Source organism: Labrus bergylta, chromosome 18 (genome assembly GCF_963930695.1).
Source record: "Labrus bergylta chromosome 18, fLabBer1.1, whole genome shotgun sequence".
NCBI classification, from domain to species: Eukaryota; Metazoa; Chordata; class Actinopteri; order Labriformes; family Labridae; genus Labrus; species Labrus bergylta.
In genome coordinates, this window is record NC_089212.1 from 26,361,708 (window position 1) to 26,389,521 (window position 27,814).

Sequence of the window (27,814 nt, forward strand, 5' to 3'; positions counted from 1 at the left end):
GAAGGGTGAGTTTAACAGTCTTAGGCAGTGGTGGGACCATGGTAAGACTGAGATTAAACTTTTATGTCAACAGCACACCCTCAATGTCACCAGAGACATCACCAGATCTATGAAAGACCTGGAGACTGATATAGTGGAACTAGAAAGATTGAGCGAGTCCACAGCAAATCGAGGATATATTGAAATCCTCAAAGTCAAAAAGCTAGCTTTAGCCGACCTGTTGGATGTTAAAGTACAGGGTGCACTGGTCAGGTCCCGGTTTCAAACCATCACGGAGATGGATGCTTCCTCTAGTTTCTTCTTCGGCCTGGAGAAGAGGAGTGGGCAGAGGAGGGTAATCCACTCACTTTTAGCAGACACAGGGCAAACATTGACAGAGCCATGCCAGATAAGAAGGCGAGCTGTGAGTTTCTACTCGGCACTCTACTCAAGTGAGTATGAGGAGGAGGAAGCTCTGATGGAGGAGTTCTGCAATGGACTGCCTCAGGTCTCTGAGGAGACCAACACACAGCTCAACGGGCCGTTACAGATGCAGGAACTGAAGGCCGCTCTGCAGGGCATGCAAGGGCGGCGGGCTCCCGGCATAGACGGCCTGAGTGTGGAGTTTTACAAAGCCTTCTGGGACATCTTTGCAAAAGATCTTTTAGATGTTTTTAATGAAAGTCTGGCCTCTGGCTCAATGCCCATGTCCTGCAGGAGAGCCGTAATCACCTTGCTCCCGAAAAAAGGTAACCTGCAGGACATCAAAAACTGGCGCCCTGTGTCTTTGCTGTGTGTGGATTACAAGCTTCTGTCCAAACTCTTTGCCTCCAGGCTGGGGAGGGCTATGGAGCAGGTCATCCACCGGGACCAGACCTACTGTGTGCCCGGCAGGTCCATGGTGGACAATGTCCACCTCATTCGTGATGTTTTGGACGTCTCCAGCTCATCGGGCTGTAACACTGGTCTGATTTCTCTTTTGGACGTCTCCAGCTCATCGGGCTGTAACACTGGTCTGATTTCTCTAGACCAGGAAAAGGCATTTGACCGCGTTGAACACAACTTCCTCTGGAAAGTTATGGAGAAGTTTGGGTTCAGCGCTGGGTTCATAGCCAAGATCAAAGTGTTGTACAGTGGGGTTGAGAGTGTGCTGAAGTTTAACGGCGGCCTGTGTGCTCCTTTCAGGGTGTGTAGAGGCGTCAGGCAGGGCTGTGCTCTGTCCGGCATGCTTTACACACTCTCCCTGGAACCCCCTCCTTAACAATATACGCTACCACTCACAGGGCTTGGTTTTACCTGGTTTTAATAGCAACATTGTCTTAAGTGCTTATGCCGATGACATTGTTGTTTTTATTAAAGACCAGAGGGATGCAGATATTTTAACCAACATTATAAAACGTTTTAGCGTAACATCGGCAGCGAGGGTGAATTGGATAAAAAGTGAAGCCCTCGCTGTCGGTGAGTGGCGTGACGGTCTCCCAGTTCTTCCCCAGAGCTTGGCCTGGAGAACAGATGGCTTTAGGTACCTGGGGGTTTTCCTCGGGAAAGAACACATAGTCCAGAAGAACTGGGAGACTGTCACACGAAAAAATTGAGGGGAAACTTTCCAAGTGGAAATGGCTGCTCCCTCAAATGTCTTTTAAAGGTAGAGTATTGGTTTTAAACAACCTTGTAGCATCCCAACTGTGGCACCGTTTAACCTGTGTAGATCCCCCTTCAGGCTTGCTAGCCCAGCTACAAAAGAAAATGGTAGATTTTTTTTTGGGATGGTCTACACTGGGTGCCACAAGGGGTGCTGTTTTTAGCCAGGGAGGAGGGGGGACAGGGCCTTGTCCACCTGGCCAGCCGGACAGCCACCTTCAGACTACAGTTCTTGCAAAAATATCTGACAGGTCCGGGAGAGATGTGGCCAGCTGCATTCTCAGACGTGCAGATTTCCTGGGGCTGGATGCAGCTCTGTTCTTAATTGATTCTAAACTTTTAAAATTAAGTGGGCTGCCTCTGTTTTATCAGGGTGTTTTTAAGTCTTGGGCCCTTTTTAACTGTAAAAGGTGCCCAAAGTCTGACTCTCTGTACTGGTTGTTGAGAGAACCATTGATTCACAGGGCCAAGCTGGACATCAGCAGCAGCGTCACCCCCGGCCTCACGGTGGCGCTGCTCAAAACCAAGACCCTGTGCCTGCAGCAGCTGGTGGATGCAGTGGGGCCGGCGCTGCGTGATGCCCGGGCCCTGGGCTCTCTTCTGGGCCTGCACTCTGTCCGGGTGGCGGGGAGGCTCCTGGAGCTGTGGCGCCAGAAGCTTTCGGGGAAAGAGAGGAGCCTCCTCATGGACTATGGTAAAAGAAAGGCCAGACCGGACCCTGCAGACCCCTTCCCTGAAGTCTTCCTGAGCCCAGGCCTGGGGGAGCTCACCGGCCCCCTGCTGGCTATAGCACACCCAGAAAAGCTGACGATAAACAAAGCTGACAAAAAAAACCTGGTACATGAACTGTGTGAAGGCGATCCACAAGGCCGGACTGTGCAACCGCCCCCCCACTGTGTGGTCAAACAGGCTGGGAGCGAATGGAGCCGGCCCACAGTGGAGGATTTTATATAAACCTCCCATCAAAAAACGGACTGCCGACCTCCAGTGGAGGATTTTACATGGTGCTATTGCCTCCAATGCTTTTCTTTCTGTTCTTAACCCTGCTGTTCTTAACACCTGTCCTTTTTGTTGCCTTCCAGAGACTGAATGTTTTTCTAGAGTGTAAGAGGCTCACAAGCTTCTTCTCTCTTTTAACATTGGTTTTTAGTTTTTTTGATGTGGTTTTTACTGAGAGGGTTTTTATTATGGGAGCTGCCTACAAAAAAGAACAAAAAGATAAGTGGCAGCTCCTTAACTACCTTTCAGGTGAGGCAAAAATGGGTATTTACATCAGCAGAAAAAACAGAGTGGAGAACAGAGAAGGGCAGGAGGCCAAAGCAGTGTGGCTGATAAACATTAGGGCGAGACTCTGGCTAGATTTTAGATTTTATAAACACATTGGAGACTTGGACGCTTTTAAACAGCGCTGGTGTTTTAATGACATAATTTGTTCAGTTGTTGATGAAGAATTAGTTTTTATCAGATAAATTATTTATTTTTTTAAACATACTCGGATTTTAATGCACTAGCACTTTGTTGAACAGTTGAACTGTAAAAACTAAAATTATGTAAATAAAGTGTTTTGCAAAAATCAAAAAAAAAATCTCTGTCTCTCTCTCTCTCTCTCTGTCTCTCTCTCTCTCTCTCTCTCTCTCTCTCTCTCTCTCTCTCTCTCTCTCTCTGTCTCTCTCCCTCTCTCTCTCTGTCTCTCTGTCTCTCTCTCTCTCTCTCTCTCTCTCTCTCTCTCGCTGTCTCGCTCTCTCTCTCTCTCTCTCTCTCTCTCTGTCTCTCTCTCTCTCTCTCTCTCTTTTGACCACTCCTCTTTTTTTTAAACGACTCTCTGACATTTCACTGATGAAGTGTTGGGTTTCATCTCTGGGCTGTTTTTTTTATTTTTTTATTGTAATTATTTGATAATAAAAAAACAATATTTTGATAAATAAATAAAAAGCTGCTGTGTTTTGTGTGAATCCTGTTTGACTTGACGTTCCAGTCTGCACCACAGGGGGGCGCCAGAGTGTGACTGTCTCAGGGTTAAATATATATCCTGTCTTTATTTATTGACTCATTAGTTTATCACTGTTGTCCTTAAACTGAGCTTTTTATCTGTCCCGTGTGGGTGTCATTACCCAAAGAGACCACACGAGGGGGTCAGCGTGCCAGCTCTGTGTGTTTGTTATTTCTGATGTTCTTCATCTGATGTTTGTTTGTAAATGTATTCATGGTCGGGGTGGACTGTGGAACCTAATTCCCCTGTAAGTCTAAATATTCATTCTGGAGTTAATTAAACATTTTATAGTCCTGACATAGTGGATGAAGGATTCCCGGCCCGAGTTAGAATCTGACCTGTAGCTCCTTCCTGCATTCCTGTATCATTTAAACTACTGAGCTAACGGCTCGTCTTAAAGCTGCCTGTCCCAAAGAAAAGAAGAGTCATTTCATAGACTGAAGTCAGGAAAGCCCGGGTCCACACACACACACACACACACACACACACACACACACACACACACACACACACACACACACACACACACACACACACACACACACACACACACACACACACACACACACACACACACACACACACACATACACACACACACACACACACACCCTCATGTCAGAATGAGAACATGAGCTGCAGATCTTTGCACCAGATCAGAGAGAATTCAAACTCACGACAGACTGTGACCTTCTTCTGTAGCTTCAGTTGACATGGAAATGGAAGTTTTGCAGCTGTGTGTGTGTGTGTGTGTGTGTGTGTGTGTGTGTGTGTGTGTGTGTGTGTGTGTGTGTGTGTGTGTAGCTGCAGGTGTGTGTGGTGAGCACACAGAGAGATGTGCTCTCTGCTCTGTGACCACATCCTCTCCTCTCTGCTCGCCTGCAGCTTTCACGTCTCTGACACAGCTCACACTTCCTGTTGTTGTGTGCTACGCTCACACACACACACACACACACACACACACGTGTACTTCTTACTGAACCAGTTTGAACCAATGGAAATACTTTTTTTTTTAACTCTTCATCAGAATGTAAACTGTCATAAGATTCTTATTTTGTTTGGTCAAAGTTTAAAAATAGAAAAACATCTGAATACTGTGCACCAGATGTTGGAATAAAGACGAGGATGTAAGGTCCAGGTCCAGGTCCAGGTCCAGGTCTAGGCTAAGGTTCAGGTTCAGGTGACTTTATCTGTACTCGTAGATAGATTTGTTAACAGCAAGCAAACTTGACATCCATCATGACACACAGATTAACAAATTGATGTAACAAGGAACAAGACACAAGAGGAGGAGAAATATTTAAAACCAAAACAGAAATTGAAAAGTGCTCGATGTTCCACCTATCAGGACATAAAGGAGAGAGAAATCTCAACTAATGGGGTCGAGAAAAAAACACAAATGAATTAATAATCTCATTAAGAACACATCAAAACATTAAAGACATGAAAAAGACACCGAGGCAGGGACGCCAAGCTCTCCCTCACTGCAGGTCACTGCAGGTCACATGACTCAGTTAGCTGAATGGAAAATGATACAAATAAATCAGCTCCTGAAGTTTCCTGAGCTGACGTGTTTCAGCATCATGTGGGAGAGAAATAACAGATTTCTGAGAAAAGAGGGAGATAAAGCGAGCAGCTAAAAATACCTCCCACTGTGGAAACAAAGATGCTCGGCGTGGGAGGAGGTGTGAGAGCGAGGACAAGAAGACTGAGAAAGTACGACTTATCTGTCCACTTGTTCTGGTTTAGAGCCTGCTGAGTTATAGATCATGTTTGATTAATGTTGATTTTTAGGCCGAGAGGTAGAGTCAGTATCTTTAAAAGTGTCTTTAGTTTGTTACTTCTGGTCAACAGTAGAGCGGCCTGGGAGACGTAGGAGGACATGTCTCTGATCATTTGTGTCTCTGTGTGTGAAGAGGCTGTGAGGAGAGACAGTTTCTCTGTTTGAATAACTTCTGTTAGATGGAAGAATTTGAGTCTGTAGGAGTTTTTCTGTGCGTGTGTCCGACCTGAATAAACTTTAATTTCTGCATCCTGTTTGTGGATCAACTTTAACACTGCAGAGATCCAGAAGAGCAACAGCTCGAGAGAGACGGGAAATGTTGGAGCCAGCTGGGTATAAATCACATAAAACCTTCATTCTCTTTATTTGTTTTGTTTTGAATCTCAATTTTCTATTTTATCTTTCATAAAAAACACTTGTTAAAAAACAAAAATGTTCTCTCCATTTTAAACTTCTTATTTTTATTGCTCCAAGGCCACCGTACATCCCCCTCTCTGAGAAAAACTCAATCAACTTTTATAAATTATCAAAGTTTCAAGAAAATCTCATAAAGTCACTCACGTGATGTACGATGTGTCCTTGGGCAAGCGATTGACCCCATGTTGCTCCCACTGCTTTATCATCAGTGTGTGAATGTGTATGAATGGATGAGTTAATACTGATGGACTCTTTACTCAGCAGCCTCTACCATCAGTGTGTGAATGTGTGTGAATGGATGAGTTAATACTGATGGACTCTCAGCAGCCTCTACCATCAGTGTGTGAATGTGTAGGTGTGACCTGCAGTGTAAAAGAGCTTTGAGGAGTCCGAAGACGAAAAAAGAAATAAAGAAGCTCGATTATAAACCTTTGTATTTAAATAATGAATCTTAATCTTGATTTTTTTAAACATTTCATCGAGACAAAAAAGAAGCAAGCAGTCAAAGAATTGAAGTAAAGTCTGATAAGTCTTTATTAAAGATGACACATTTGAATATAATTCTCGTACAGAGCAGAAAGAAAAGACGTGAAGTTTTCAGTGACAGAAGGACAGAAAGAAAGAAAGAATAAAACACGACACATCTTTGTAACTCTGAAGTGTGATAAGATGGATCATGTGTGCAGCTCTGGTCTGATCGTAGCTCGTTCTTCACGTCTGTTTTTAAAGGTATCGTTGTGATTTTCTTTGATGACGTTCAGAGTGAAGCGTCTGTGAAGGACGATCTTTAAAAAAAAAGAAAGATATTTTTTGGGTCTTTTTGCTTTTATGAGAAAGAACAGCTGAAGAGAGAGGAGGTCAGAGGTCGGATTCAAACCCACGGCCGCTCGCTGCGACGAGGACACAACCTCCGTACATGGGGCGTGCAACATGACCGCTAGGCTATATGGCGCCCCGAAGAACAATCATTTTAAAAGTAGCTTGAAGATTAAAGGTTTGCTAACTTCATACACAGACATGAACACTGAGCAGATTTCCCAGAATCCTCTTGTGAGGCGTCGGCTCTGCTCTCAGTTCTTCTGCTTCGCCCCCTGGAACAAACAGAAAGAACACCACGTCTTTATTATTCAACTCACAGATCCCAAAGCGGTCAGAGGAGAGGATTTAAACTGGAGCTCACCTGAAACTTGAGCAGCAGAAAAGCTACAAACGCTCCGTAGAAACAGCTCTTCACGATGAACACGCTGTACGTCAGTTTGGCGCTCTGCGTGACCTTCAGATATTTGTCTGAAAGAGTTCAAACATGGAGATGAGATTTAAAGAAGGAAACATTCAGTTTATATGAGTTCTATGATCATCACAGTGTAGTAAGACGTTTACCTCTGGTGATGGTTTTTCTTTCAGCTGTCAGGAGAAAAGAGACGAGAATCAGACGAGGAAACATGTCGCTGTGTTTGTTTTTCTAACAGATGAAGAATCAGATTATTACCTTCTATTCCTTTAACTGAAGCAGAGTAAGGGACCGTTTTGTCCCCGTCAAAGAAGTGGACGGTGCAGGTGAATTCATTGTCAGGATTGTTCCACTCTTCAGCAGAGACCCTCAGCCTGCTGCTCATCGTGTAGGTCTTTCCTTCTTCCAGCACGGCCTCGCTGTCCGTCGCCACACCTGAGCTGACCTCGCCCTCTTTGTCGGTCCAGGAGAAGCTGACATGATCCGGGTAGAATCCACTGGCCACACAAACGATGGTCTTACTCTGGTGTCCACACTCCTTTGGAGAAGCTGGGAGAACTCTGACTGTCGGTGGAGTGACCTTAAGTCCTTCTTCTGCAAAACACAGAGGACAGAAATCAGCGAGTTAAAGCTGCAGACGGATCCACAACAAACCTCAAGAGTCACACCTCACTCCAGTGCAGAGGTGTCTCTTACTTAAGTAGACATTTTGGGTATCTATACTTTACTGGAGTAATTCTTTTTCAGCAGACTTTTTACTTCTACTCCTTACATTTTAAAAATAGCCTTGTTACTCCTATTTCATTTCAGCTTGTTTTCACTCCGGCTTGTCATCCTTCAAAAACCTATCCAGATCAATCGCGCCATCCTGATAGAGTGAATTTGATTGTGGTTGGATGAGAAGTATAAACATATACCATTCCTACACGCTGTGGTGCGGCCTAAGCTTTTGTCCTTAATGGCATTTTTTCCCCCTTACATTACTTTAACTTTTATACTTTAAGTAGTTTTGAAACCAGTACTTTTACACTTTGAGTAAAAAGCTTGAGTTGATACTTTAACTTCTACAGAAGTCTTTTTAAACCCTAGTATCTATACTTCTACCTGAGTAATCAATGTCAATACTTTTGACACCTCTGCTCCAGTGTGCGTCTGAGGTCTTCAGAGCCGAGTGAGGACGTGAACATCAGGGTGCAGAAAGACACAGAATCACTCTGAATCAAACATGATGCTCACAGTGAGCAGATCTCACACTCAGAGGGATTTATATATCAACATATTTTTACATGAATATTCAGTTTGTGGCTCTCACCCAGGACTTTTAGTTTGGTTCTGTCTCCAAAAGAAGCAGGAGAAGAGTCTGAACACAGCAGGAAAACTGACTCTGATCCACTAACAGCTGATTTCATGTCTCTTTACACAACAGGAACCAAACTCATGGACTGGTTTCTGTAGTTTAAAAACATTTCTTCTCTCACTTTTTTGGAGTGAGGAATAAAATACTGAGAGTTTAGCCTTCTCTTTATCGTCTGTGCAGACGCTCACGAGGGCGAGGCAGAGGAGAGTAAAATAAAGTTGAAGTTCTTTTTGAAAAGAAAAAGATGATTCTTGTTGTTTAGCATTTGGAGAATAAGTTTTAACTTTCAGGAGAACAACTATGATTCTTTATTGTGTAACATTTCAGCTTCATTTCTGACGCTTTGACGCCACACTTCATATCAAGACTTTATTCTCTAACCGTGTGGTTGAAAACGTTTTCCTCCTCTCCCTCTTTTCTTATTCCTCAAGTCAAAATATCTCATCTCCTCTGCCTCTGATTGGAGAAACCTTCCTGATATCATTTAGTTTCTTCTTCCTGGAACCTATTAAAGAAAATATTTATTTTCAACCTTTCATTTGTGACATTTTGACTTCAGACTCAAGAATTGATCCTCCATCTTCCTCCTCTCGCACGCTTGACCACAACAATCCTTCTGAACATCTCCAGCAGGTCAGAGGTCAGAGGTCAGAGTTAAAGGCTGATCCTGATCTCATTATTTAAAAAAAAACTTAAATCAGAAGTTTACGCTACAGGCACCCTGGAGATTCTCTTTAAACACATGCTCTGAATGTGTCTCTCTGCAGTGGTATCATCAACTAATGTGAGATCATAGAAGATGAGATTAAAAATGTACTGATCCAACAAACAGAAAGATTCAACGTTTAGAGAAACATGCTGCATGAATGATCTGACAGTTCCAGAGCAGATTACAGGATGATTGTTGTAAATGTAGTTTTGTTAATTTACAGGAAAATACCGAGCAGAAAGTATAAAGTTCTACATTAGACAGTATGTAAATCTACATGTTCATTTTCTTTGGTAGCTTTTCTGCAAACTATCTCAGCAGGACGTGAGCGCTCCAGGAGATCAAGAAACAAAACATTATAAGACATCTTTAAACCACCCTGACTAAAACATCGTTCTCTTAGAGTTTCAATAAAACATCACGAGGTGTGTGTGATTATTTTTGTCATTTTCTTACCTAAAACGCTGAGTTTAGTTCCAGCTCCAAAGTAAGCAGCATCGAGGTTGTTCACACTGAAACAGAGCTGCAGAGAAACTGCTCGACCTCTGAGCTGCACAAACTTCTTAATTTAAGATCCTTTTAAGAGAATGAGATCAGAACCGACCTTTGACCCTGACCTGGACCAGTTACAGACTTTAGTTTGATGATATATTCTGTTGTTTTTAAGTCGTCTTACCTAAAACGCTGAGTTTAGTTCCAGCTCCAAAGTAAGCAGGTTGGTTGTTGTTCACACTGAAACAGAGCTGCAGAAAAACCTCCTCGACCTCTGAGCTGCACGCCGTCTCTGACATTAAACTTCTGATTTAAGGTTCATCTCAGACTATTAGATCCAGAACCGACCTTTGACCCTGACCTGGACCAGTTACAGACTTTAGTTGGATGATATATTCTGTAGTTTTTGTGATGCTCTTACCTAAAACGCTGAGTTTAGTTCCAGCTCCAAAGTAAGCAGGATTGTAGTTCACACTGAAACAGAGCTGCAGAAAAACCTCCTCGACCTCTGAGCTGCACGCCGTCTCTGACATTAAACTTCTGATTTAAGATCCTTTAGGAGCATGAGATCAGATCCGACCTTTGACCCTGACCTGGAGGAGTTACAGACTTGATGATATATTCTGTCCTGTTTCTAGTCGTCTTACCTAAAACACTGAGTCTGGTTCCCGCTCCAAAGTGAGCCTCTGCCTGGTAGCTCACAGCGTTTCACAGAGCTGATAAGAACTCTGTGTGAGAGGAATAATCCGGGCTCACAGCCAAATGTTTGATTTATGCTCTCAACGTTTACAGCAGAACAAAACGCCATGCTGCTTTTTTGACATGAACACACAGTGAGCAGAAAGTCCTTCACATGTTTGAAAAAGAGAGGACTCTGTTCATGGTCACACACGAGCTCTAACAGTACACTTATTAAAGCATCTTAATGAGGACACCTGGAGAGAACCAGTGAGTTCTGCTCTGTTTGAGGCTTTTCTTACCTAAAACAGAGAGTTTAGTTCCAGCTCCAAAGTAAGCCTCGCTGTAGGAGCACAGAGACTTTCCACCCTCACAAAAACTCTCTCTGCTGCTTCTTTTTTATCTGCTCTACTTAAAATGATCCCAACTGTTTCCCTCTTCACATATAAAGACCTCACAGCCTGCAGCTAGTCAACCTCTACGTCCCTTATCTCCATCTTTGAAACATCTATTCATGTCTTTGTTATTTTGTGAATATTTCATCAACTTATGAGTCACATGTTTGTCTTTAAGAGTCGTTTGAGACGCTGCCTCTACTCTGCTTCTTCACATTTAGTTACCTTTAAAAAATCTTTCCACTACAACAGTCTTCTCTTTTTGCATCCTAACGTCTGTCTCAGGAGAAGAGTTCAACAAAACGTCCTTTTACTCACCGAGAACAGTCAGTTTAGTTCCTGCACCGAAGTACGCTTCGTACTGACACAGCGTTCAAGGTGAATGTCAAAAAGCTGCGAGCTGACACTGAACGAGTTTGTTCTGCAGACTTTCATCACAGACTGTTCATGTTAAGAATGAGTTCCTTACCTAAAACAGTGACCCGTGTCCCTCCACCAAAGTGAGCCTCTGAAGAACCAGAGTCACAGTGAAGTCGTCTGTGACTCAAAACAAACCAGACGCTGCTCCCTCCTCTCGTCTAGTTCAAATCTCACAAATGTTTCAATGCAAAGGAAGCAGCTCTCAAAGATCCTCTTCAAAAAACCAAAACACGGCTCTACTTTTACTCGGTTTAACTTCTTTTATGAGCTGAATTCAACAGTCTTACTCACCGAGAACAGTCAGTTTAGTTCCTGCACCGAAGTACGCTTCGTAATTAGCACAGCGCTGAAGCTTCATGTCAAAAAGCTCTGAGCTGAACTGATAATAACCCAAACATATCAGGATCCTGAGAACGTCTCATCACGTTTATCTTTGTACATTTATAAAGATCTGACTCACCTAAAACAGTCAGTTTAGTCCCCGGGCCGAAGTACGCCTCGTTGTTGACACAGTGCTGAATCTTAACGTCAAAAAGCTCCGAGCTGACACTGACCTTTGACCTGGTGTCTCTCTGTAAGTTTGATCTGCAGACTGTGTTTGCAGAAAGCTTCTCTTACCTAAAACATTTGTAACATCTGAATCATCCCAGACTCACCTAAAACAGTCAGTTTAGTCCCCGGGCCGAAGTACGCCTCGTTAGCATTGTCACAGTGCAGAAACACTGAGCATCAAACTCTTCTTTCTTTCTCTGCCACACTAATCTGTAAGAAGCTTTGTCTCATATTTCCATCTATACTGAGTCTCTGCAGCAACATGAAATCCATCATAAGAGAGTGAAACACTGAAATATTTACCTAAAACTGAGAGTTTGGTTCCTGGGCCAAAGTAAGCAGGTTCAGTGTAGCTCACAGTGTCTCTGTTCAGCTCAATAATTCAGACTCTTCACTACAACATGTTTTGTCTTTGACTTGAAAACAACTTGTTCACTAGTTGAAGTCTGTTTAAGTGAACGTCAGTGATTAAAGCTCCAACTTACCCAGAACTGTGAGTCGTGTTCCCTCTCCAAAGTGAGCTTCAGTTCCAGTGTCACACTGAAAGTCTCCTCCAACAAAAAGTCACAAAAGGTCCCAGAATGTGCACGATGTCGCTCAGAGTGATGATCCAGAGGATGAAGGAGGTTTAAACATGCAGGATGAGCTTCAGAGAGTTCACATGAGTGTTGTTGTTTCTGAAGAGCAGAGAAAGAAAGATCCAGACTGTGAACATGTGAACTTAAAGATGTTAGAAACACCTTTTCCTGCAGGTTTCCTCTATATGAATGCACGCTGTGCTGCTAAAGCCTCCTGTCCTCTTGTCCACCTCCAGATTTCATGTGTTTCTGCTCTCCTGCAGCACGCAGCAGTCTGCTCACTGTGTGTTCATGGGAGGAGGTTTTTGTACGGCGGCTCCATAGGAATGTATCACCGTGGCTCCCTGTCCCCACGGTGAGAAAGCATCATACAAAAACCTCCAGCGTGTTAGTTTCTGTGCTCCTCCGTATCTCAGCCTCCATCTCGGTGAGCCTGGGAGAGCAGCTGTGCAGCTCTGCTGAGAGACGACGAGCTGGCTGCTGCTATTTCTGTGACAGCTAAGAAAAGAAGCTGAGGGAAGGAAGAGAGGAAACTGATGTTTGTTAGATTATCAGTGCTCAGAGGGAGGGACGCCTCTGCTGGTCACACCTCTTCATACAAACTGTCAGCTGTGAAGGAGGAAGACGGTTATTTCATGAGAATCACAATGAAGAGAACGATTCAGTTCAATTCAAAAAACTTTATTTGTCCCCGGGGGGCAATTCAAAGTCACACAGAGCAGTAAATTAACAACAGTGCAGGTAGACGAAACATTTTAAAACTAAAATATAAAGTGTCAATTTAAATACAACTTAAAGCTTAAACTTAACTTAAAATACAAAATATAAAAAGAGTAGATATAAGTGGACCGTGATTGGACTAACAGATGTAAACAGAACTAAATATATATATATATACCGAGCTATGTGCGAGTAGGTTGTGATTACACGACCCTCCACTTTGTGTCACAGTTTGGTGTCTTTGAGCTTTTTGTTTTTATGCCACCTCTCTGATTATTTTTTGTTTTCAGCAGCAGGTCGCTGTTTTCAGAGATTTAACATTTTGAAGGATGCATTACTCTATGTTTTTGCAGAAAACTGATCCCTGATATACATCAATTTATTACTCTGATGTACAGACATGCAGCTCTCTCTCTCTGCAGCCTGACATCAGTCACAGCTGCACTGATAGAGGTTAGCTGTGACTACAACAACCAAGCTCACTCTGTCTCTCCTCATCTGTCTTTTTCTGCAGATTGACAGTCTGCTCGCCTTTACTTGAAACCTCACATTCAGTGAGAAGACATTCATCTTATTAGAGCAGTATGTGGTCGAGTCACACGGCCTGACTTTAGCATCATCTTGAGGATGAACACAGAGCCTTTAGGACGGTCTGACAGCTAGCTTAGCAAGAAGCTGTCCTACATCTGAGTCTCCTGAATCTTCTTTCTTAAAGTCGAGTATCGACAACACACTGCAGTGACCTTAACCGCAGCTTGTGTTGTAATCCCCGATGCTGCCTTTAGAGGTCAGTGTATGTTAACCTCTACAACATAATGTCATAATGTCAGGCTGCACACAGAATTAAATGATATAGAAAATTTGAGAGTAGAACGTGGAGTGAAGAACAGTTCATGTTTGGATGTATTAGTGTGTGAACAGCTGCTCTCTTATCTGAACTCATCAGCTTTGAGGCGACACTGCTCGCTCACTTTGAATACACGAGACGATTTTATTTTCCTGCTGTTCAAGTTTATGTTCACAACTTTTTAAATGTTGTTAAAAAGAAGCCTTAATGTTGCACCGATCTTTAGGAGAAGACAGAAGTCCATTATTATGAAACTAAAATAAATACAAAGACACTGACAAAAGGAAACTCGAGTTTGTGGTACAAAATGTGTAGCCAGCTGATTTGCTTCTAAGCCTCCTATTGGCTAATCACACTAACACTGCCTGAAAGGCTTTATATGTGATGTTTTGATCCAGCAGATGTCGCCCTTGAGCACCAGCATGAAACCAAAACAACTTGCGCTGCATTGTTGTGTTAGCATGCTAATGCTAGCGATCTTTATTATGCTGGTATCTTCACACTGCATGTAAATTTACCTGAAATGAGCGTGATCTAGAAACACAGTTAAGCAGTGAGTACAGTATGTTATTCTTCTTTTCTCTAGTCCCTCAATTAAACAACTTTTATACACGAGGGGAGGAGTCAGCCGACCGTCCCGTCGATGTAAACAAAGTGAAGATAGGACTCTGAAAACTCTGAAAACATCACAGACAGTGGGACTCGGGTGTTACACCCATTGTAGACAGTCATGACTCACAGAGTTATTTTCAGAGGATTTATTTAAGCAGCTCTAGCCTGCCTCCTCTTTGCTGCTCCCTCTGCAGCCCTCCTCCAACCCCTTCTAGTCATGATGTGTTGTATTATGTCTCGTCATGTTTTTGTTTTGAAGATATTTTTGGGACAGCTGAAGAGAGACAGACGATGTAGGAGGGATGACGTGCAGCAAAGGGCCGAGGCGGGATTCAAACCGGGGACTATAGCCTCTGCACATGGGAGACGCAACATCACTGCTGAGCTATCTGCTGCCCCGTCTAGTCATGTTGTATTGATTGTGTTGTGTTGCCCTGAGTTTCCAAAATTAAGAGTGTTCCTGAGTCCGACTTCAAAGATCGAATAGAACACACCAAACACAAACTCCCTCCATCCTCCTTTCAACATGATAAAACAAAATGGTGTTTACTGACAGGTTTGTGTTGGAGCTGTATTCATGTCTGAGAAAATGAAAATGTTCAGGATTTCAGGACTCCTGAAGCAGAGCCTCCTTCTGTCCAATCCAAAGACTAACTGTGTTCTATTTGTTCTTCTGTCAGCAGTTTAATATCAGACCAGATGATCCACAGCTCCTTCCTGCCTGAGAGCCATCTGTGACACACACACACACACACACACACACACACACACACACACACACACACACACACACACACACACACACACACACACACACACACACACACACACACACACACACACACACTATTTGTATGGCTGTCTGCTCTGGGTGTGTCACTGTGTCTTGCAGCACAGAAGTAGGTGCTGCTGTCGCTCAGGATCAGATCTGTAACCTTCAGGGTGAAGATGTTTTTGAATATGTTTATGGTCGCCTCGAATCGACCCTGAGGTTGGTCGTGCTCTTTGATGAGGAACTCCACAGCGGCTCCGTGGTGCGCCTGACGGTACCAGAGCATGGTGTAGCTGCTCATGCTGAACTCGAGGCTGCATCTAAAGTCCGCTGTGAGTCCGGGCTGTGACGTTTGAGTTCCAGACTGATTCACTACGACACTGAGACCTGCAGAACATGAACATGAGGCCTTTTGATTTGTCTTCCCTCCATCATAAAATTCTAAATGTTGTCTCTTTAAGCACCTTTGTTTTGTGAATGATGATTGAATACGTTAAACTCACCTGAGTGTAAAAGAAGAAACAGAGAAAGCACGATGATAAACATGTTAGTGATGAACGTCTTCCAGCTGAACGAAGCAGAAAACACTTCATCACAACAGATCCATGAAGCCATGAGATCAGGGGCGGGTCCTGGATCTGTAGAGGGGGGCGTGGCCAAACTGACTTATGGAGAGCTGACATGAAGTTTGTGTGCACACACAGGAAGAGTTTCATATATTTACCCTTTTTATGTCCACTACTCATGTCTACTTCTTTAAATTAATTAACTAACAGGAAGTGACCAGAGGCAGAGTACAGGTGCTGACAGGAAGTGACCAGAGGCAGAGCACAACACCCATGGCTGTTCTTGAGAGTTCTAATCACCATAGAAACCATCTTAAAATCTTCAATATTTAACAAAACCATCATCTAATTATATCATGAAGTAGGTGATTTGGGTCAAACAGATCATGTGTGGAAAGAAACTCAGAGACTTGATTCAAGACTGCATGTCGAGTATTCTGTCGTTGGATTTATTGATCAGAAACCGATATTAAAGGATGAAAATGTAGTGGTATTTAATGATGGTGATCAAAACGACCTTTACGCAAACACAATCTGACGCTCCTCCCCTGTCGATGACAACATCCTGTCTCAGAAAATTAAAAAAGTGACCTTTTATGTTTCTGTCTTCAACTTATTCTTTTTTTTAATGAAAAATGTATCTATTCTAAAACCTTTGCTCGTCTTTTTTTAACCTCGAAACATAAATTTAACTTGTAATTATTTATTTATTTTTCTATTTTAAAATGGAAATCAAACGATCACAGATTTTTCAATTTTAATATCAGTTTCTGATCAATAAATCAAGCGACCAACAGATACAGGAACCATTGTGCCTTCATTCAGATTTAACATTAATATAATTAATTAATTATAACTAATTAATATATATATATACGCTACTTACACTTATTTAGCTTGAGAGAATTATTTCATAAACGTTGATGAAAAATTACGTGTTGATCGACTGAAAATTAAATAAAGGACTTTTTGTCTTGTCAGCTATTTTCAGTGTTTCTTCAAATATGAGGATTTTATATATTTTAGATTTTTGTTTTCCACCACTATCAGTTTAACTTGATGTGTTTTAGACTCTTTCACAATAAGCAGTTAAATCTTCATCTTCGGCTCTGTCAAATTACACGTGGACCCACTAAGCCCAATTTTCTGAACTTTTATAACCCACACATAATTAAAAAGCATTATCTAATAATTACACAGAATTACACAATTACATTAAATTCAGAGTATACAGAATAAGGATTTTGATTTAGCACATATATAAAATATATATTATTTGTATTGGCCTATAGGCTATTGCAACATTTCTATATATATTTTTTAAACGATGGATGAAGTAAAAAAATATATTTACCAACTCTAGTTTTTTTGTATTGTTTTATTTTAGCTTTAGCTTTTAGGAAACGCATTTTTTAGAGATCTATGATTGACACTTGTTCGTGTTGGGGAGAGGAGGAACAACAGATTAAGGCGGGATTTTTAAAGAGAAGGCCCCGCCCACTTTTAAAAACGTTCTAATCTGTCAAGCCGTTTCAACATTTTATCGTCCGCTCCTCCGAGGCCTCTACGGGACAATTGAAGGAACATTTCGGTGGGTTTAACCTCCTTAACTCGGCCGTAAACACAGATGATTCAATAATAGTCCAGAGGAGCAGTTTTAGTGAAGTCTGGACGGTTGTTCCTGAAACCAGAACTTGAGTTTTCTCTGGACCTTTGTGTCGGATTGGGAAACTTCTGGAAGACCTATCTCCTCTTTCTGAAGCTGGAAGTTACTGCTGTATCTACCAAGGTAAGATATTCTTTATTTTGCTGATAAATGTTTAAGTAGGCTAATATCACAAGAGAGAGAGATGAAGGCCGCAGGCAGAGCGCCGGAGATAATGCTAACAGTGCTAATAGAACAACATCTCCTCCTCCAGTCTGATATTACTTTAATAAAACAGTTTTACAAGCACAAAATAATAATACAAAGTCAATATCAACTATAGATAACGTTTTAAACTCCAACATCTCAACTAGTTTCACAATTTAACGGAAACTAGCCTGTTGCTAAGCAACCGGAACGTTCTAATGTACCGTTGGTGTCCATGGTAACCATGGTAACCACAGAGCAGCTGCTCTGCTGTATGAACCTTTACTGACTGTGATCATGAAACCAGTGACGTCAGAGTCTGTCAGCTGTAAATGTTGAAGTATTCAGAAGTCCTGCATGCTGAGGAGGAGGGATACATGTTGTGAAAAGTCTCAGTGATGTTGTTCTACTTTATCATCACTTATGGACTACCTCTTGTCCAATCAGATTGCTTGATCAGAACTGTTGTATAAATGGTGTTTCCATGTTTTCTATCAGTCACTAGTTTTTATAAATCATTTGTATAGTTTTGCTGGATTTTCTCCAAAACATTCAGATGTTTTCCTCTCATCATTTAAATATCTGCCCTGCTGCTTTATGGATATATTTTGTTAGCATGTTGTGACAGGCTTTGTGAGCTGTGTGTTTTTGTTCTAGGCTAAGCTAACATTAGCCTAAGCTAACTGTTGTTCTTCTTCAGGTTGATGTCTTGTGTTGCTTGCTAATGTTAGCTCATAGTGGAAAGTGTCTGTGTGTGTATGTGGGGTTGTCTTTGATTATGAATTGGTTGAACATATTTTTGATTGGTTAGGATACATGCTTTTTTATGCTCTGTTAGAGAATTCAGGCGTATCGGGTTAAATAAGACTATTAAAAATAAATAATGTTGGGCAGCTGGATCATAGCAGTAATCATATTCCACCATTTGGATTGATATTGAGATCATGATCATCTGAACATACCATAGACTGTAAAAATAATGGACGGGACAAGGTCCCCGGTCTAGTGGAGCTTTTATTGTTAGAGCTCCCCCTGCTGACTGTCTGCAGTATAGGTCATAAGCCCCGCCTCCTCAATGATAACAGATGGGATGTGGGTCAAACTGTAAAGCTAAAATACTCGTCACATCATTTTTTTCCAAACCTAAACTCTGCTGTGATCATGAGTTATTATCACCCTACATTGTGTTCAAGCGCTCATTTTTCTGTGAACTTTGTTTTAAATAAGTTATTTGAGGTTAAAAAACGGGATTCTACGTCATATTTGACGATGATTGACAGCCGCCGATCTTGCGTAGCTCTCTTTGTGAATAACAAAGTTACGTAGTGAAGGAAAGCCGAGACGCCGTTGAATTTTTCCGTTCAGTTTTTTCGTCTTTTTTGAGCTGTAAAATGAGTTGTTCTGCAGTAAACTGTTCTAACCGACCTGTGGGAGATAAGGGATCTTTGCAGCTTTTTCGGTAAGTAAAAAATGATTTATGTGTCATTGGTTAAAGTCGTTATCTAGCTAGCTAACACATAAGCAGTCTAAGGTTAGCTGAAATGTTGTAAAGCTAGGTTACTTATCCGGCATGATTTATCTTTTTATTTTATTTTATTAAATGAGCGAACCTAATAACTGACATGCTATGTTTCTTGATATTGTTATGTCGTTATTGTGATTGAAATTGTATTTAAAACCAAGAATCGTAATATAAAATCCGTTCATAGATGTGGTTCATTGACTGTACAGTTATTTTACAGCAAAAATAAAAACATCTGGTAAAGTCTCAAAAAAGTATTGAGGGCAAAAACAAAGTCACATAATTTAAATCTGGCCTGCATCATTACTAATGTGAACATGTTTACAGTCTGAGTGATAAGTGGACTAAACCGAGAGGAACAGGTTTTACTTTCACCGTGCAGGCTGAAATTCATAGGACTATATACGAGGGGAGAATATTTCTCTATGTGTCCAGATAAAACTAAAGGTAAGATGTGATTTAATATAACTGTTACTGATTTAAGATCCAGATAAAACTAAAGGTAAGATGTGATTTAATATAACTGTTACTGATTTAAGATCCAGATAAAACTAAAGGTAAGATCTGATTTAATATAACTGTTACTGATTTAAGATCCAGATAAAACTAAAGGTAAGATCTGATTTAATATAACTGTTACTGATTTAAGATCCAGATAAAACTAAAGGTAAGATGTGATTTAATATAACTGTTACTGATTTAAGAGACTAACCGAAACGTGAACACAAACATCAACAACCGGCGGTGGTGTAATGTAATATTAACCGAGCATCATGCTGCTTAAACTGATAAATATTCTGCACTGTCTTCCACACACGACCAATTCAACAGTCACAAGTTGATCATATTGTAAATTTAATGACGCTCATTGAGAAATTGTTCTAAAAATTGACAAAACCTGACAAACATTGAGGTGATTGTGACTGTGTCTGTATTTATCACCTTTGAAAGGAAGGTGTTAATGCAGGAGACCAGTGTTACACACAACATGCTGCTGTTATTGTAGTTAGGAGGAGACAATAAAAGAAGACATAAAGATCGCGTTTTCCCCCACATGTTAATAAGTTTTAAATGTCATGCATTTATTTTTGATTTTGCTTCAATAATTGTTAACAAAGAGAAACACCAGGATTAAACTACAGGCTGTTGTTGTCTTTTTATAGCCAAAGAAAACTGAACATTCACAGCCTCTGTATTCAAAAGAATTTCAACATTGACATTTATGTCTTCCTATTTCCCTCTTCTCACCAACATTTTATTTTAAACAGGGATTTCCTTTTTCTCAGGTCTCTCGTCTCTCCTCCAGCTCGCCCCCTGCGGTGCGCTCCTCTCCACAATGCTCTCGTCTCCTCCCTCTAAAGCTGCTGATACTCTGTAGGATGCTTTGATTGGGGCACCTCATCAATAAAATACTATTTTATATTTTATAAGCAGTTTGCCACCACACTGCACTTTTACTCTCCAAAGGCATATGAGTATGTGTGTGACAACTTTAACAAAGCTTTAGCACACAGTCACACCATCCACACAGCTGATCCAGGATTTACTGTAGCATCTTCTACAGCACTGAAAGGTCATGTACAGGCAAACAGAGAGAAGGGAAAAGAAACAATCTGTGCTCTCAAATAACAAAGCAGTCTCAAATCTTTTTGAGGAATTACAGCTATTTTTTTTTTACTTTGCATACAGTACATCCTCTGATAAATAAAGTGAAGTACTTTGATTGTATTTCTGTGGTGTTCCTGTAGGTGACCATGATGCAGCCAGACTGAAGCAGCAGCTTGTGAAGGTGGACGCCATCATCTTGTCTTTGCAGTGCTGATTCTGAAGAGAACGCCTTCACATAGGACTCAAAGGTAAAATGATCTCTCATATGATTGGACCGTGTTATTGTAACCGCTATCGGCATCAAAGTAATTTTAGTAACAATTTATAATCCTTCCTAAAATGTAAGGAAGACTAGCAGAAGATTTTACACAGTAAAATTCATTATACTTTACATTTAACTCTGTGATTGTTTTTCTTTATTACAGAAGATGCTCTCAGATTCAGATCCATCAGCAACCCCTGACAACATGGAGGACTCGTCCCCTGACAACATGGAGGACTCGTCCCCTGACAACATGGAGGACTCGTCCCCTGAGTGTTTCCTGTCCTCTCTCGATGGTCTTCTTCTCTTCAGTTATTAACTCTTGAAAACAGCAGCACAAAATGCCAGACTGTTTGACAAGTCTGTGATTGAATAAATTAAAATGGAATCTCATACGTATCTTGCTATGCTTATTGGCTTTAAATGTTTAATATTAAATAAGTTTGAAGGCCATTTATCTCAGACGAGCCGGCTGTGACAAGCTGAGCTCGTCTGTTAGCTTTGCTGTTGTCTTAGCTGTTGTTGGTCAAGAAGAAATGAATGTCAGTTCAAGGCCTTTTCAAATGTGAGCTATAAACTTAACTGCTAAATTATTTTACTGTGACCAACACGTTGTTGTACTCCAGTTAATCAGAGACAGTCAATTCAGATTTTTAAAACGTTTATTTAAACATTTTATGAAAAGAAATCTTCAATAAACAACCCCTGGCTTCATTAACCATGTGGACAATAAGTAAGAGAGACCATCAGGTCAAACTGCTGGGACATAGGAGAAAGTATAAAAAATAATTTAACAAAGGAATCCCAAGAAAAATCAAATAAAGTATAGAGATCCTGGATGATTGTTTGACTGTTAAAATATGATGGAAAAGCAAATCCAACACAACCCTCCAGCATCTGGCCTTTCAAACACAGGGCAACATCATGTAGAGAAAAATAAATTAAATATTGACCTGGACCTCTGTGTTTTATCTGAGGATGACGATGGTAGCCTTCTCACTGTTCACTGTCACAAAGCTCCAGACTCTGTCCACCTTCTTCAGACGTCGATCAGCTCCTCTGGGTGATGGCAGAGAGGACTCTTCATCTGGGAGAGCTGCTGGTGTAAGGTCATTTCTCCCACAGTGGATGAGCAGGGCATCTGGCACAGGTGATAAAAGGAGGAGGTTCCTTCAAACTCTGTGACCCCAGCCTGACCTCTGTAACAGGTGTGCAGATGAAGGTTGAAATGAGTCATTTTTAGGTTCTGTTGATTGTAAAATGGAAAAGAAAACATCACCTTTCTATTTAACATTTAGCTGGTGTATGACTCAGTGTGATTTTTATTTTTAGAAGACTGTATTGTTAACAACAGCTTGTTTTGACAATCCTCTTATGAAACTTAAATAAAGATCACAGGATATAAACTTTTAACAGATGATTTTAACTTACACTTCACCTCTGTGGAAGATGTCAGACCAGCTGCTTTTATCTCTTCTTTGCCTAAATGAAGATACAAAAAACGATTGATTTACTGTTCACTTAAATATATTAGAAAAGCAGACATGACTCACATTGCAGACTATCAGTTTCTAACAGAATACAACATATTTCACCACCTGTAGCCTACGGTCTGTGGTGCTAACCTAGCTTAAATATAGCTTAAATATAGAACGATTTCGGCAAAAACAGAGGACCCAGCAGCCCACGTGTTTTCAATAATGATCAAAATAACTGGATTTTTTAAAACACAGTGTGTTTAAATATTAGACTTTGAATACGGTGGTTTGTTGTACTTACACATTTCTTCATCGTAGACCGGCAGAGCGCTTTCGGCGTAGCTGGGCTGCGTAAGTCATCAGGGCAGTACGCTAAGTGGGCGGGGCGTGTTACCAGGGCTCCTCCCCCCGGACTCTACTGCGCAGACTCTGGCTCCAAATGACGTCAAAATCGCAAGATGGAAGCGCCCCTAAGCGGCCTATTTTGGCTTCAAGAACGTTGAGTGGGAACAGCTACAGTGCGCGCCCACTGGAACATACAGACTCTGAACACATTAACCGACGGTCGTCTCTCAACCAGCAGGTCAAGGGTTCAATCCCCAACTCCTCCAGCCACATGTCCGATGTGTCCTTGGTCAAGACACTAAACCTCGAGTTGCTCCTGCTGCTTTGTCGCGATTGTGTTTTTTTTTTTATGACCTCTGCAAGCCAAAATCGTACATGAAATTGAAGCTCCATTAATCTCCAGCCCTAAGATGAGGCATTGTTCAAATGTTTTTATAACCAAAAATAAATTGGTTGTGTTGGAACAGGTGTGTCACAGTTAAATGTGTTCCTGTGATGTGTTTATTTTAGTTTAAGTTGGCTTTTTATTTGTGTTCATTTCAGTTTGCCTTCATACTGTTTTCTTTATGAATTTTTACTCTTGTGTAACAATTACTGAGACAAGTTCTGCTGACTTTCCTCTCTGCATCTTCAACTTGAAAATAAGAGAGTGAAGGGTTTTTAGTGAGGGGCTGATATTAAACCACATCACTGTGTTTCTGGCAGCACAGAAATACACAGCTGAGTCTGATGGAGTCACACTGGGAATAATCAGAGCTCCTGTTGTAACGTCTTTTCTTGTCATCTTAAACCGATCCTTGAACTTCTCCTCATAGTCGGGTTCACTGCTAGTGTAGCCGTATCCGATTAAATCCATCAGGCCGCTTTGTGTTTGCTGGTACCAGAGCATCACATCAAGATTTTCATCATTGTGACTGCAGTTAAATTCTACCCGGGCCTTTTCAACGACTACTTTTGGATGCGATGGTTGAAACGCCACACTCGTTGCTCGATCTGTTGAGAAAACACAGTTTAAAAAGTACTTTAGACAAAAAAGACATGCAGAAATAACAGATGTATTTTCTGTTAATAACTTAAAGAAATAATTAAATTTGCTTTTTAAGTTGATATGATTACATGGAAGCAGGATGAGTAGAAATCCAATCACAGCTGGAGACATCCTTGATGCTGTCTAATCTGTAAATGCCTCATCAGCAGAGAATGGAGGGGGGTGTTTTTAGTGAGGGAGTGGCATTGAACCACATCACTGTGTTACTGGCAGCACAGAAATACACAGCTGAGTGTGACGGTTGTGCTTTGCTTATGATCAGAGCTCCTTTCTCTGTGCCGTCTCTTGTCAGCTTGAATTGTTCTTCAAACTGACCCTCATAAGTGGGGGAGCTTTCAGATCCGTAGCCAATGAGGGTCAGAGACGTGTCGCCCTTTCTCTGTTGATACCAGAGCATGATAACAAGAGAAGTGTCATTATGGCTGCATTTGATCTCGACCGCTATGTCCTTCTGCACTATCTGTGGATCAAACTTCACAAATGTCACAGCGCACGCCTGACCTGTGGAGGAAGCAGATTTAGATTAAACAGAGACAATACACCATCTCTATAACTCAACGTGTGTGTGAGTGTTATAAACATGTTGAATAGTTTAATGTGACTGAGTAGAGAGCTTACATAAAAACAAAGTGAAGAGAAAACCAACTGTGTTCATAAGTGAAGACATTGTTGAGCACTAATGTGGGGAAAGCTGTGATAAGAGTGTCAGTGTAGGGTTAGGGTTAGAGGGAGGGGTCTGTGCGGTTTGATTCATAAAAGATTCATCCATGTGCTGTGCCTCCACCTGTTGGCTGAATTTATTCAGGACAGGAATCTCTACGGCTGCTGTAAATCACTGAGGTTCTTATTAAGCACAGTATTTTTAATCTTTCTTCTTTCTCCCTCCATAAAACAAATATTCTGTTATTTTAAACCTGGGGCCATTTTTTAAAACATATTTTGATGTGTACAAACAAATGTGCTTGTTAGAAATTACTCCAGCAGATTATTTCAGTTTGCAGATACAAAACAGGCTGAAGGGGCTGCACCACGTAATCCTTGCAAACTGACCCTAATCAGTTACTCCCTCTAAAAATGCTTTTAGGGACACTCACACACCACAACTGTGATTTAGTGTCTGACAAGATTTCATAAAGTTCCCTGGGGAGGAAGACCCCTTTGTGCTATTTATACCTTTATTTTAGAGATGGGTCAGAGGATAGAGAGAGAGAGTGGGGAACGACCTGCGGTAAAGCAGCCACAGGTCGGATTCAACCCCGGGACATCCGCTCTGGAGGGCTTAAGCCTCTGTACATGGGGCGCGCGCTTCAACCACTGGGCTACCAGCGCCTCAGAGGTACCCCCTTTCACAGAGTCCAAAACAAAGGGCACGGTTTACAATCCACTCACACAGATTTGTAATCTGTCTGCACAATTTTACAATCTGTTTATGCAAATGCATTTCCACGTGCACCCATTGGTTAACTGTGGGAACGGATTTGTAACTGTCTTTTTGTTTTTTCATACCTCAGCCTTTGGGGGCACAGCTCCTACTTATGAAAGAGGAAGAATGTTTTTGGGAAACTGGAAACCGCTGTTTTATGACTGCGTTTAAATTCACCAGACTCCTTTTTAAAAACACATTTACACTGGAGAGGCTAGGCTGCTGTTGTGTTGATCAGTGAGTTTTCCTTTTTAAACAAACATTTGGTAGGATGGGGTGCTGGTGGCACAGTGGTTAGTGCGCGCACCCCATGTATGGAGGCTGTCGTCTCAGGTTCACATCCCACCTGTGGCTTCTTTCCTGCATGTCGTTCCCCACTCTCTCTCTCTCCTTGATTTCCAACTCTATCCACTGTCCTATCTCTCCATTAAAGGCATAAAAAGGCCAAAAATAAATCTTCTAAAAAAAAATACATTTGGTATGATCCAAAATGACCCTTGGAGAACACCGACATCAAACAACGATGCAAAAATACAAACGTCCAAGGCAGCAGTGGACCCTCATGTGCCATGAGGTAAAACCAAGGTTTTCTTGAGCTGACTCTGGTGTCTTAAAGAAAGTCTAGAGTGTAACGTCTTTAACTATAGTCTCTCTGTGTATAGATCGTCTCTGTAACGTTGTCAGACTGTATCTGTACCCCAGCAGAATGTATGGATGTGGACAAATGTGCGTGAAAGTGTGTTTTTAGAATCTCGTATCTGTATTTTATTTCTTGCACTTTATAAAGTTTTCTTTGCACTGACTGAATTTTATTATACTCGTACAATGACAAATAAAGCTATTCTATTCTATTTAATCAGAGAACTCTTTATATCTATAAGGAAAGTTTATTTTTATAGCACATTTCAACAACAAGGCAATTCAAAGTGCTTCACACAAGACATCAAAAGCATCATGACAGAGGAAAGAAAAGAAACATTAAAATAGAAAATTTAAAAAAAATCACTGAAATTATTAAATCTGAACATATGTTCAAATAAAAATAATTCAAATGAAATTAATTGAAATAAATAAAGTGAAAATCTAAAAAGAGAGTTTAAAAAGATTAAAATCTTATTAAAATTGTTTAATGAAGAAATGTAGAAACAAGGCCCGGCCTCCCAGGTTGATGAATTAGAATAACCTTTAATTTAAAGATCAAAATATGTAATCTAAGTCTCAGGTATTATCCTCCTCCATGTGTTTTCCTTCATTTGATTACTCTCAGTGTGAGTCAAGTGTCAGAACAACAAAGAGCTTCCCTGCAGTATGTTCTTGTCACAGGTCTGAGGTGTGCCACAGCACCGTGTAGACTAGCAGCACACAGATAAACCGCCTCGTCTTTCCTCTGAACGCTCTCTATCGACAGAGACCACTGCTTCTCCTCCTTCTTCTGTCTCACCGCCTGGTAACCAGATTTGAAATCCTCTTCAAAGGTTGCAGAGCCAGCTGATACCATCACCATTAACTGGAAACTTTGTCCTCTTAGCTGTCGATACCAGTACAGATATGAATAATCTGTCTCATTCTGGTAACAGTGCATCTCAGCTGAGCCGTTGGGATGTCTTGAGATGATTTGGGGCCACTGAGTGATCAGCACAGACTGAGAAACATCTGAAACACACAAAACACAAGAGAACAGATCATTCTCCTCAGGTGAAAGCATTAATTCTCTTCAAAGCTTTTTATTTAACTCCAGATGATGTTCCTGTTTTAGTCTTTATAGACATTTACCTGCAGCCCAGAGCAGAAAGAAAGTCCAGGTGATGATGCCGGGGTTCATCCTCATTCAGGAAGAGTCAAAGAGTGAACATTCAGTGAGCTAACTCTTGTTAGATACGCGGGGAGGAAATGACATCAGAGTTTCTCCTGTGTCCAATAGGCTCTCATAAAAACAACACATTTCACCTGGGGGGGCGGGGCCTTTCGTTTGAGTCACACCTTGTTGTGAAATCTCACAAAATCATAACCGAAAAAAGTGTTTATACGTGCACGCCTGCACGATGTAAGAAAATTTTTTGTAAATAAACATATTTTTCAAAACAAAGAGTGCATATGAGCTATAACTCACAGTCACCTGTGTTTGCAACATCTCATTTCTAAACCCTAAATAAATCCCAAACACTGCTTTTTACTACTCTTAATGGTTACTGATTAATCTGAGAGTAGTTGATAGTTAGCTTAGCTTCATGTTTTGACAGCATGGACGTTCTACCCAAGCTTCTGTACATCTGGTAACAAACTGAGACTTTTGATTGTTGAAAAACAAAGTCCCATTTCCTCTTTATTCCACGGTGTAGGTTTGAAGCAGCAGGTGTGTGTTTGACACAGTGAGCTGCTGTGTTTTTGTAAAAGGAGTCAGAGGAGATGAAGCACCGTGCTGACTGGCTGCACAGAAATACTCTGCACTGTCTGCCGGGTTTATCTGAGAGATAACCAGCTCAGCGTCGCCCTTTGAATGACCTGTGATATTAAAACGTGCCTCAAAGTTCTTCTCC

General features: G+C 41.3%; 1 protein-coding gene and 1 long non-coding RNA gene across 3 annotated transcripts; both read right to left on the reverse strand.

Annotated features, from left to right (window-relative positions):
- Window positions 1-6,320: 6,320 nt before the first annotated feature.
- LOC110002957 (T-cell receptor beta-2 chain C region) lies at window positions 6,321-27,188 on the reverse strand. Its single transcript, XM_065947668.1, has 7 exons — window positions 27,051-27,188; window positions 26,617-26,930; window positions 11,384-11,444; window positions 7,300-7,635; window positions 7,191-7,214; window positions 6,991-7,097; window positions 6,321-6,901 (listed from the first exon to the last, which is right to left on the reverse strand). Exons 1-7 carry the CDS (start codon window positions 27,103-27,105, stop codon window positions 6,881-6,883), a joined length of 918 nt encoding a protein of 305 aa, XP_065803740.1. The 5' UTR covers window positions 27,106-27,188; the 3' UTR covers window positions 6,321-6,880.
- On the reverse strand, window positions 21,628-23,276 carry LOC136177011 (uncharacterized). Of its 2 annotated transcripts, none has more exons than XR_010664661.1 (3): window positions 22,763-23,276; window positions 22,415-22,465; window positions 21,628-22,229 (listed from the first exon to the last, which is right to left on the reverse strand). It is a non-coding gene; the product is annotated as an uncharacterized lncRNA (long non-coding RNA). The 2 variants fall into 2 exon arrangements; XR_010664660.1 differs by having other exon boundaries at window positions 21,628-22,182; window positions 22,763-23,211.
- Window positions 27,189-27,814: the final 626 nt, after the last annotated feature.

What these genes read in the sequence shown, in the direction of transcription:
- LOC110002957 (XM_065947668.1), bottom strand. Translation starts at nt 27,105, where the DNA reads ATGAGGATGAACCCCGGCATCATCACCTGGACTTTCTTTCTGCTCTGG. An exon ending in CTTTCTGCTCTGGGCTGCAG is followed by an intron (nt 26,931 to 27,050) that starts GTAAATGTCTAT and finishes TGTGTGTTTCAG; the next exon opens with ATGTTTCTCAGTCTGTGCTG. An exon ending in TTCTGCTGCTCAAGTTTCAG is followed by an intron (nt 6,902 to 6,990) that starts GTGAGCTCCAGT and finishes TGTTTGTTCCAG; the next exon opens with GGGGCGAAGCAGAAGAACTG.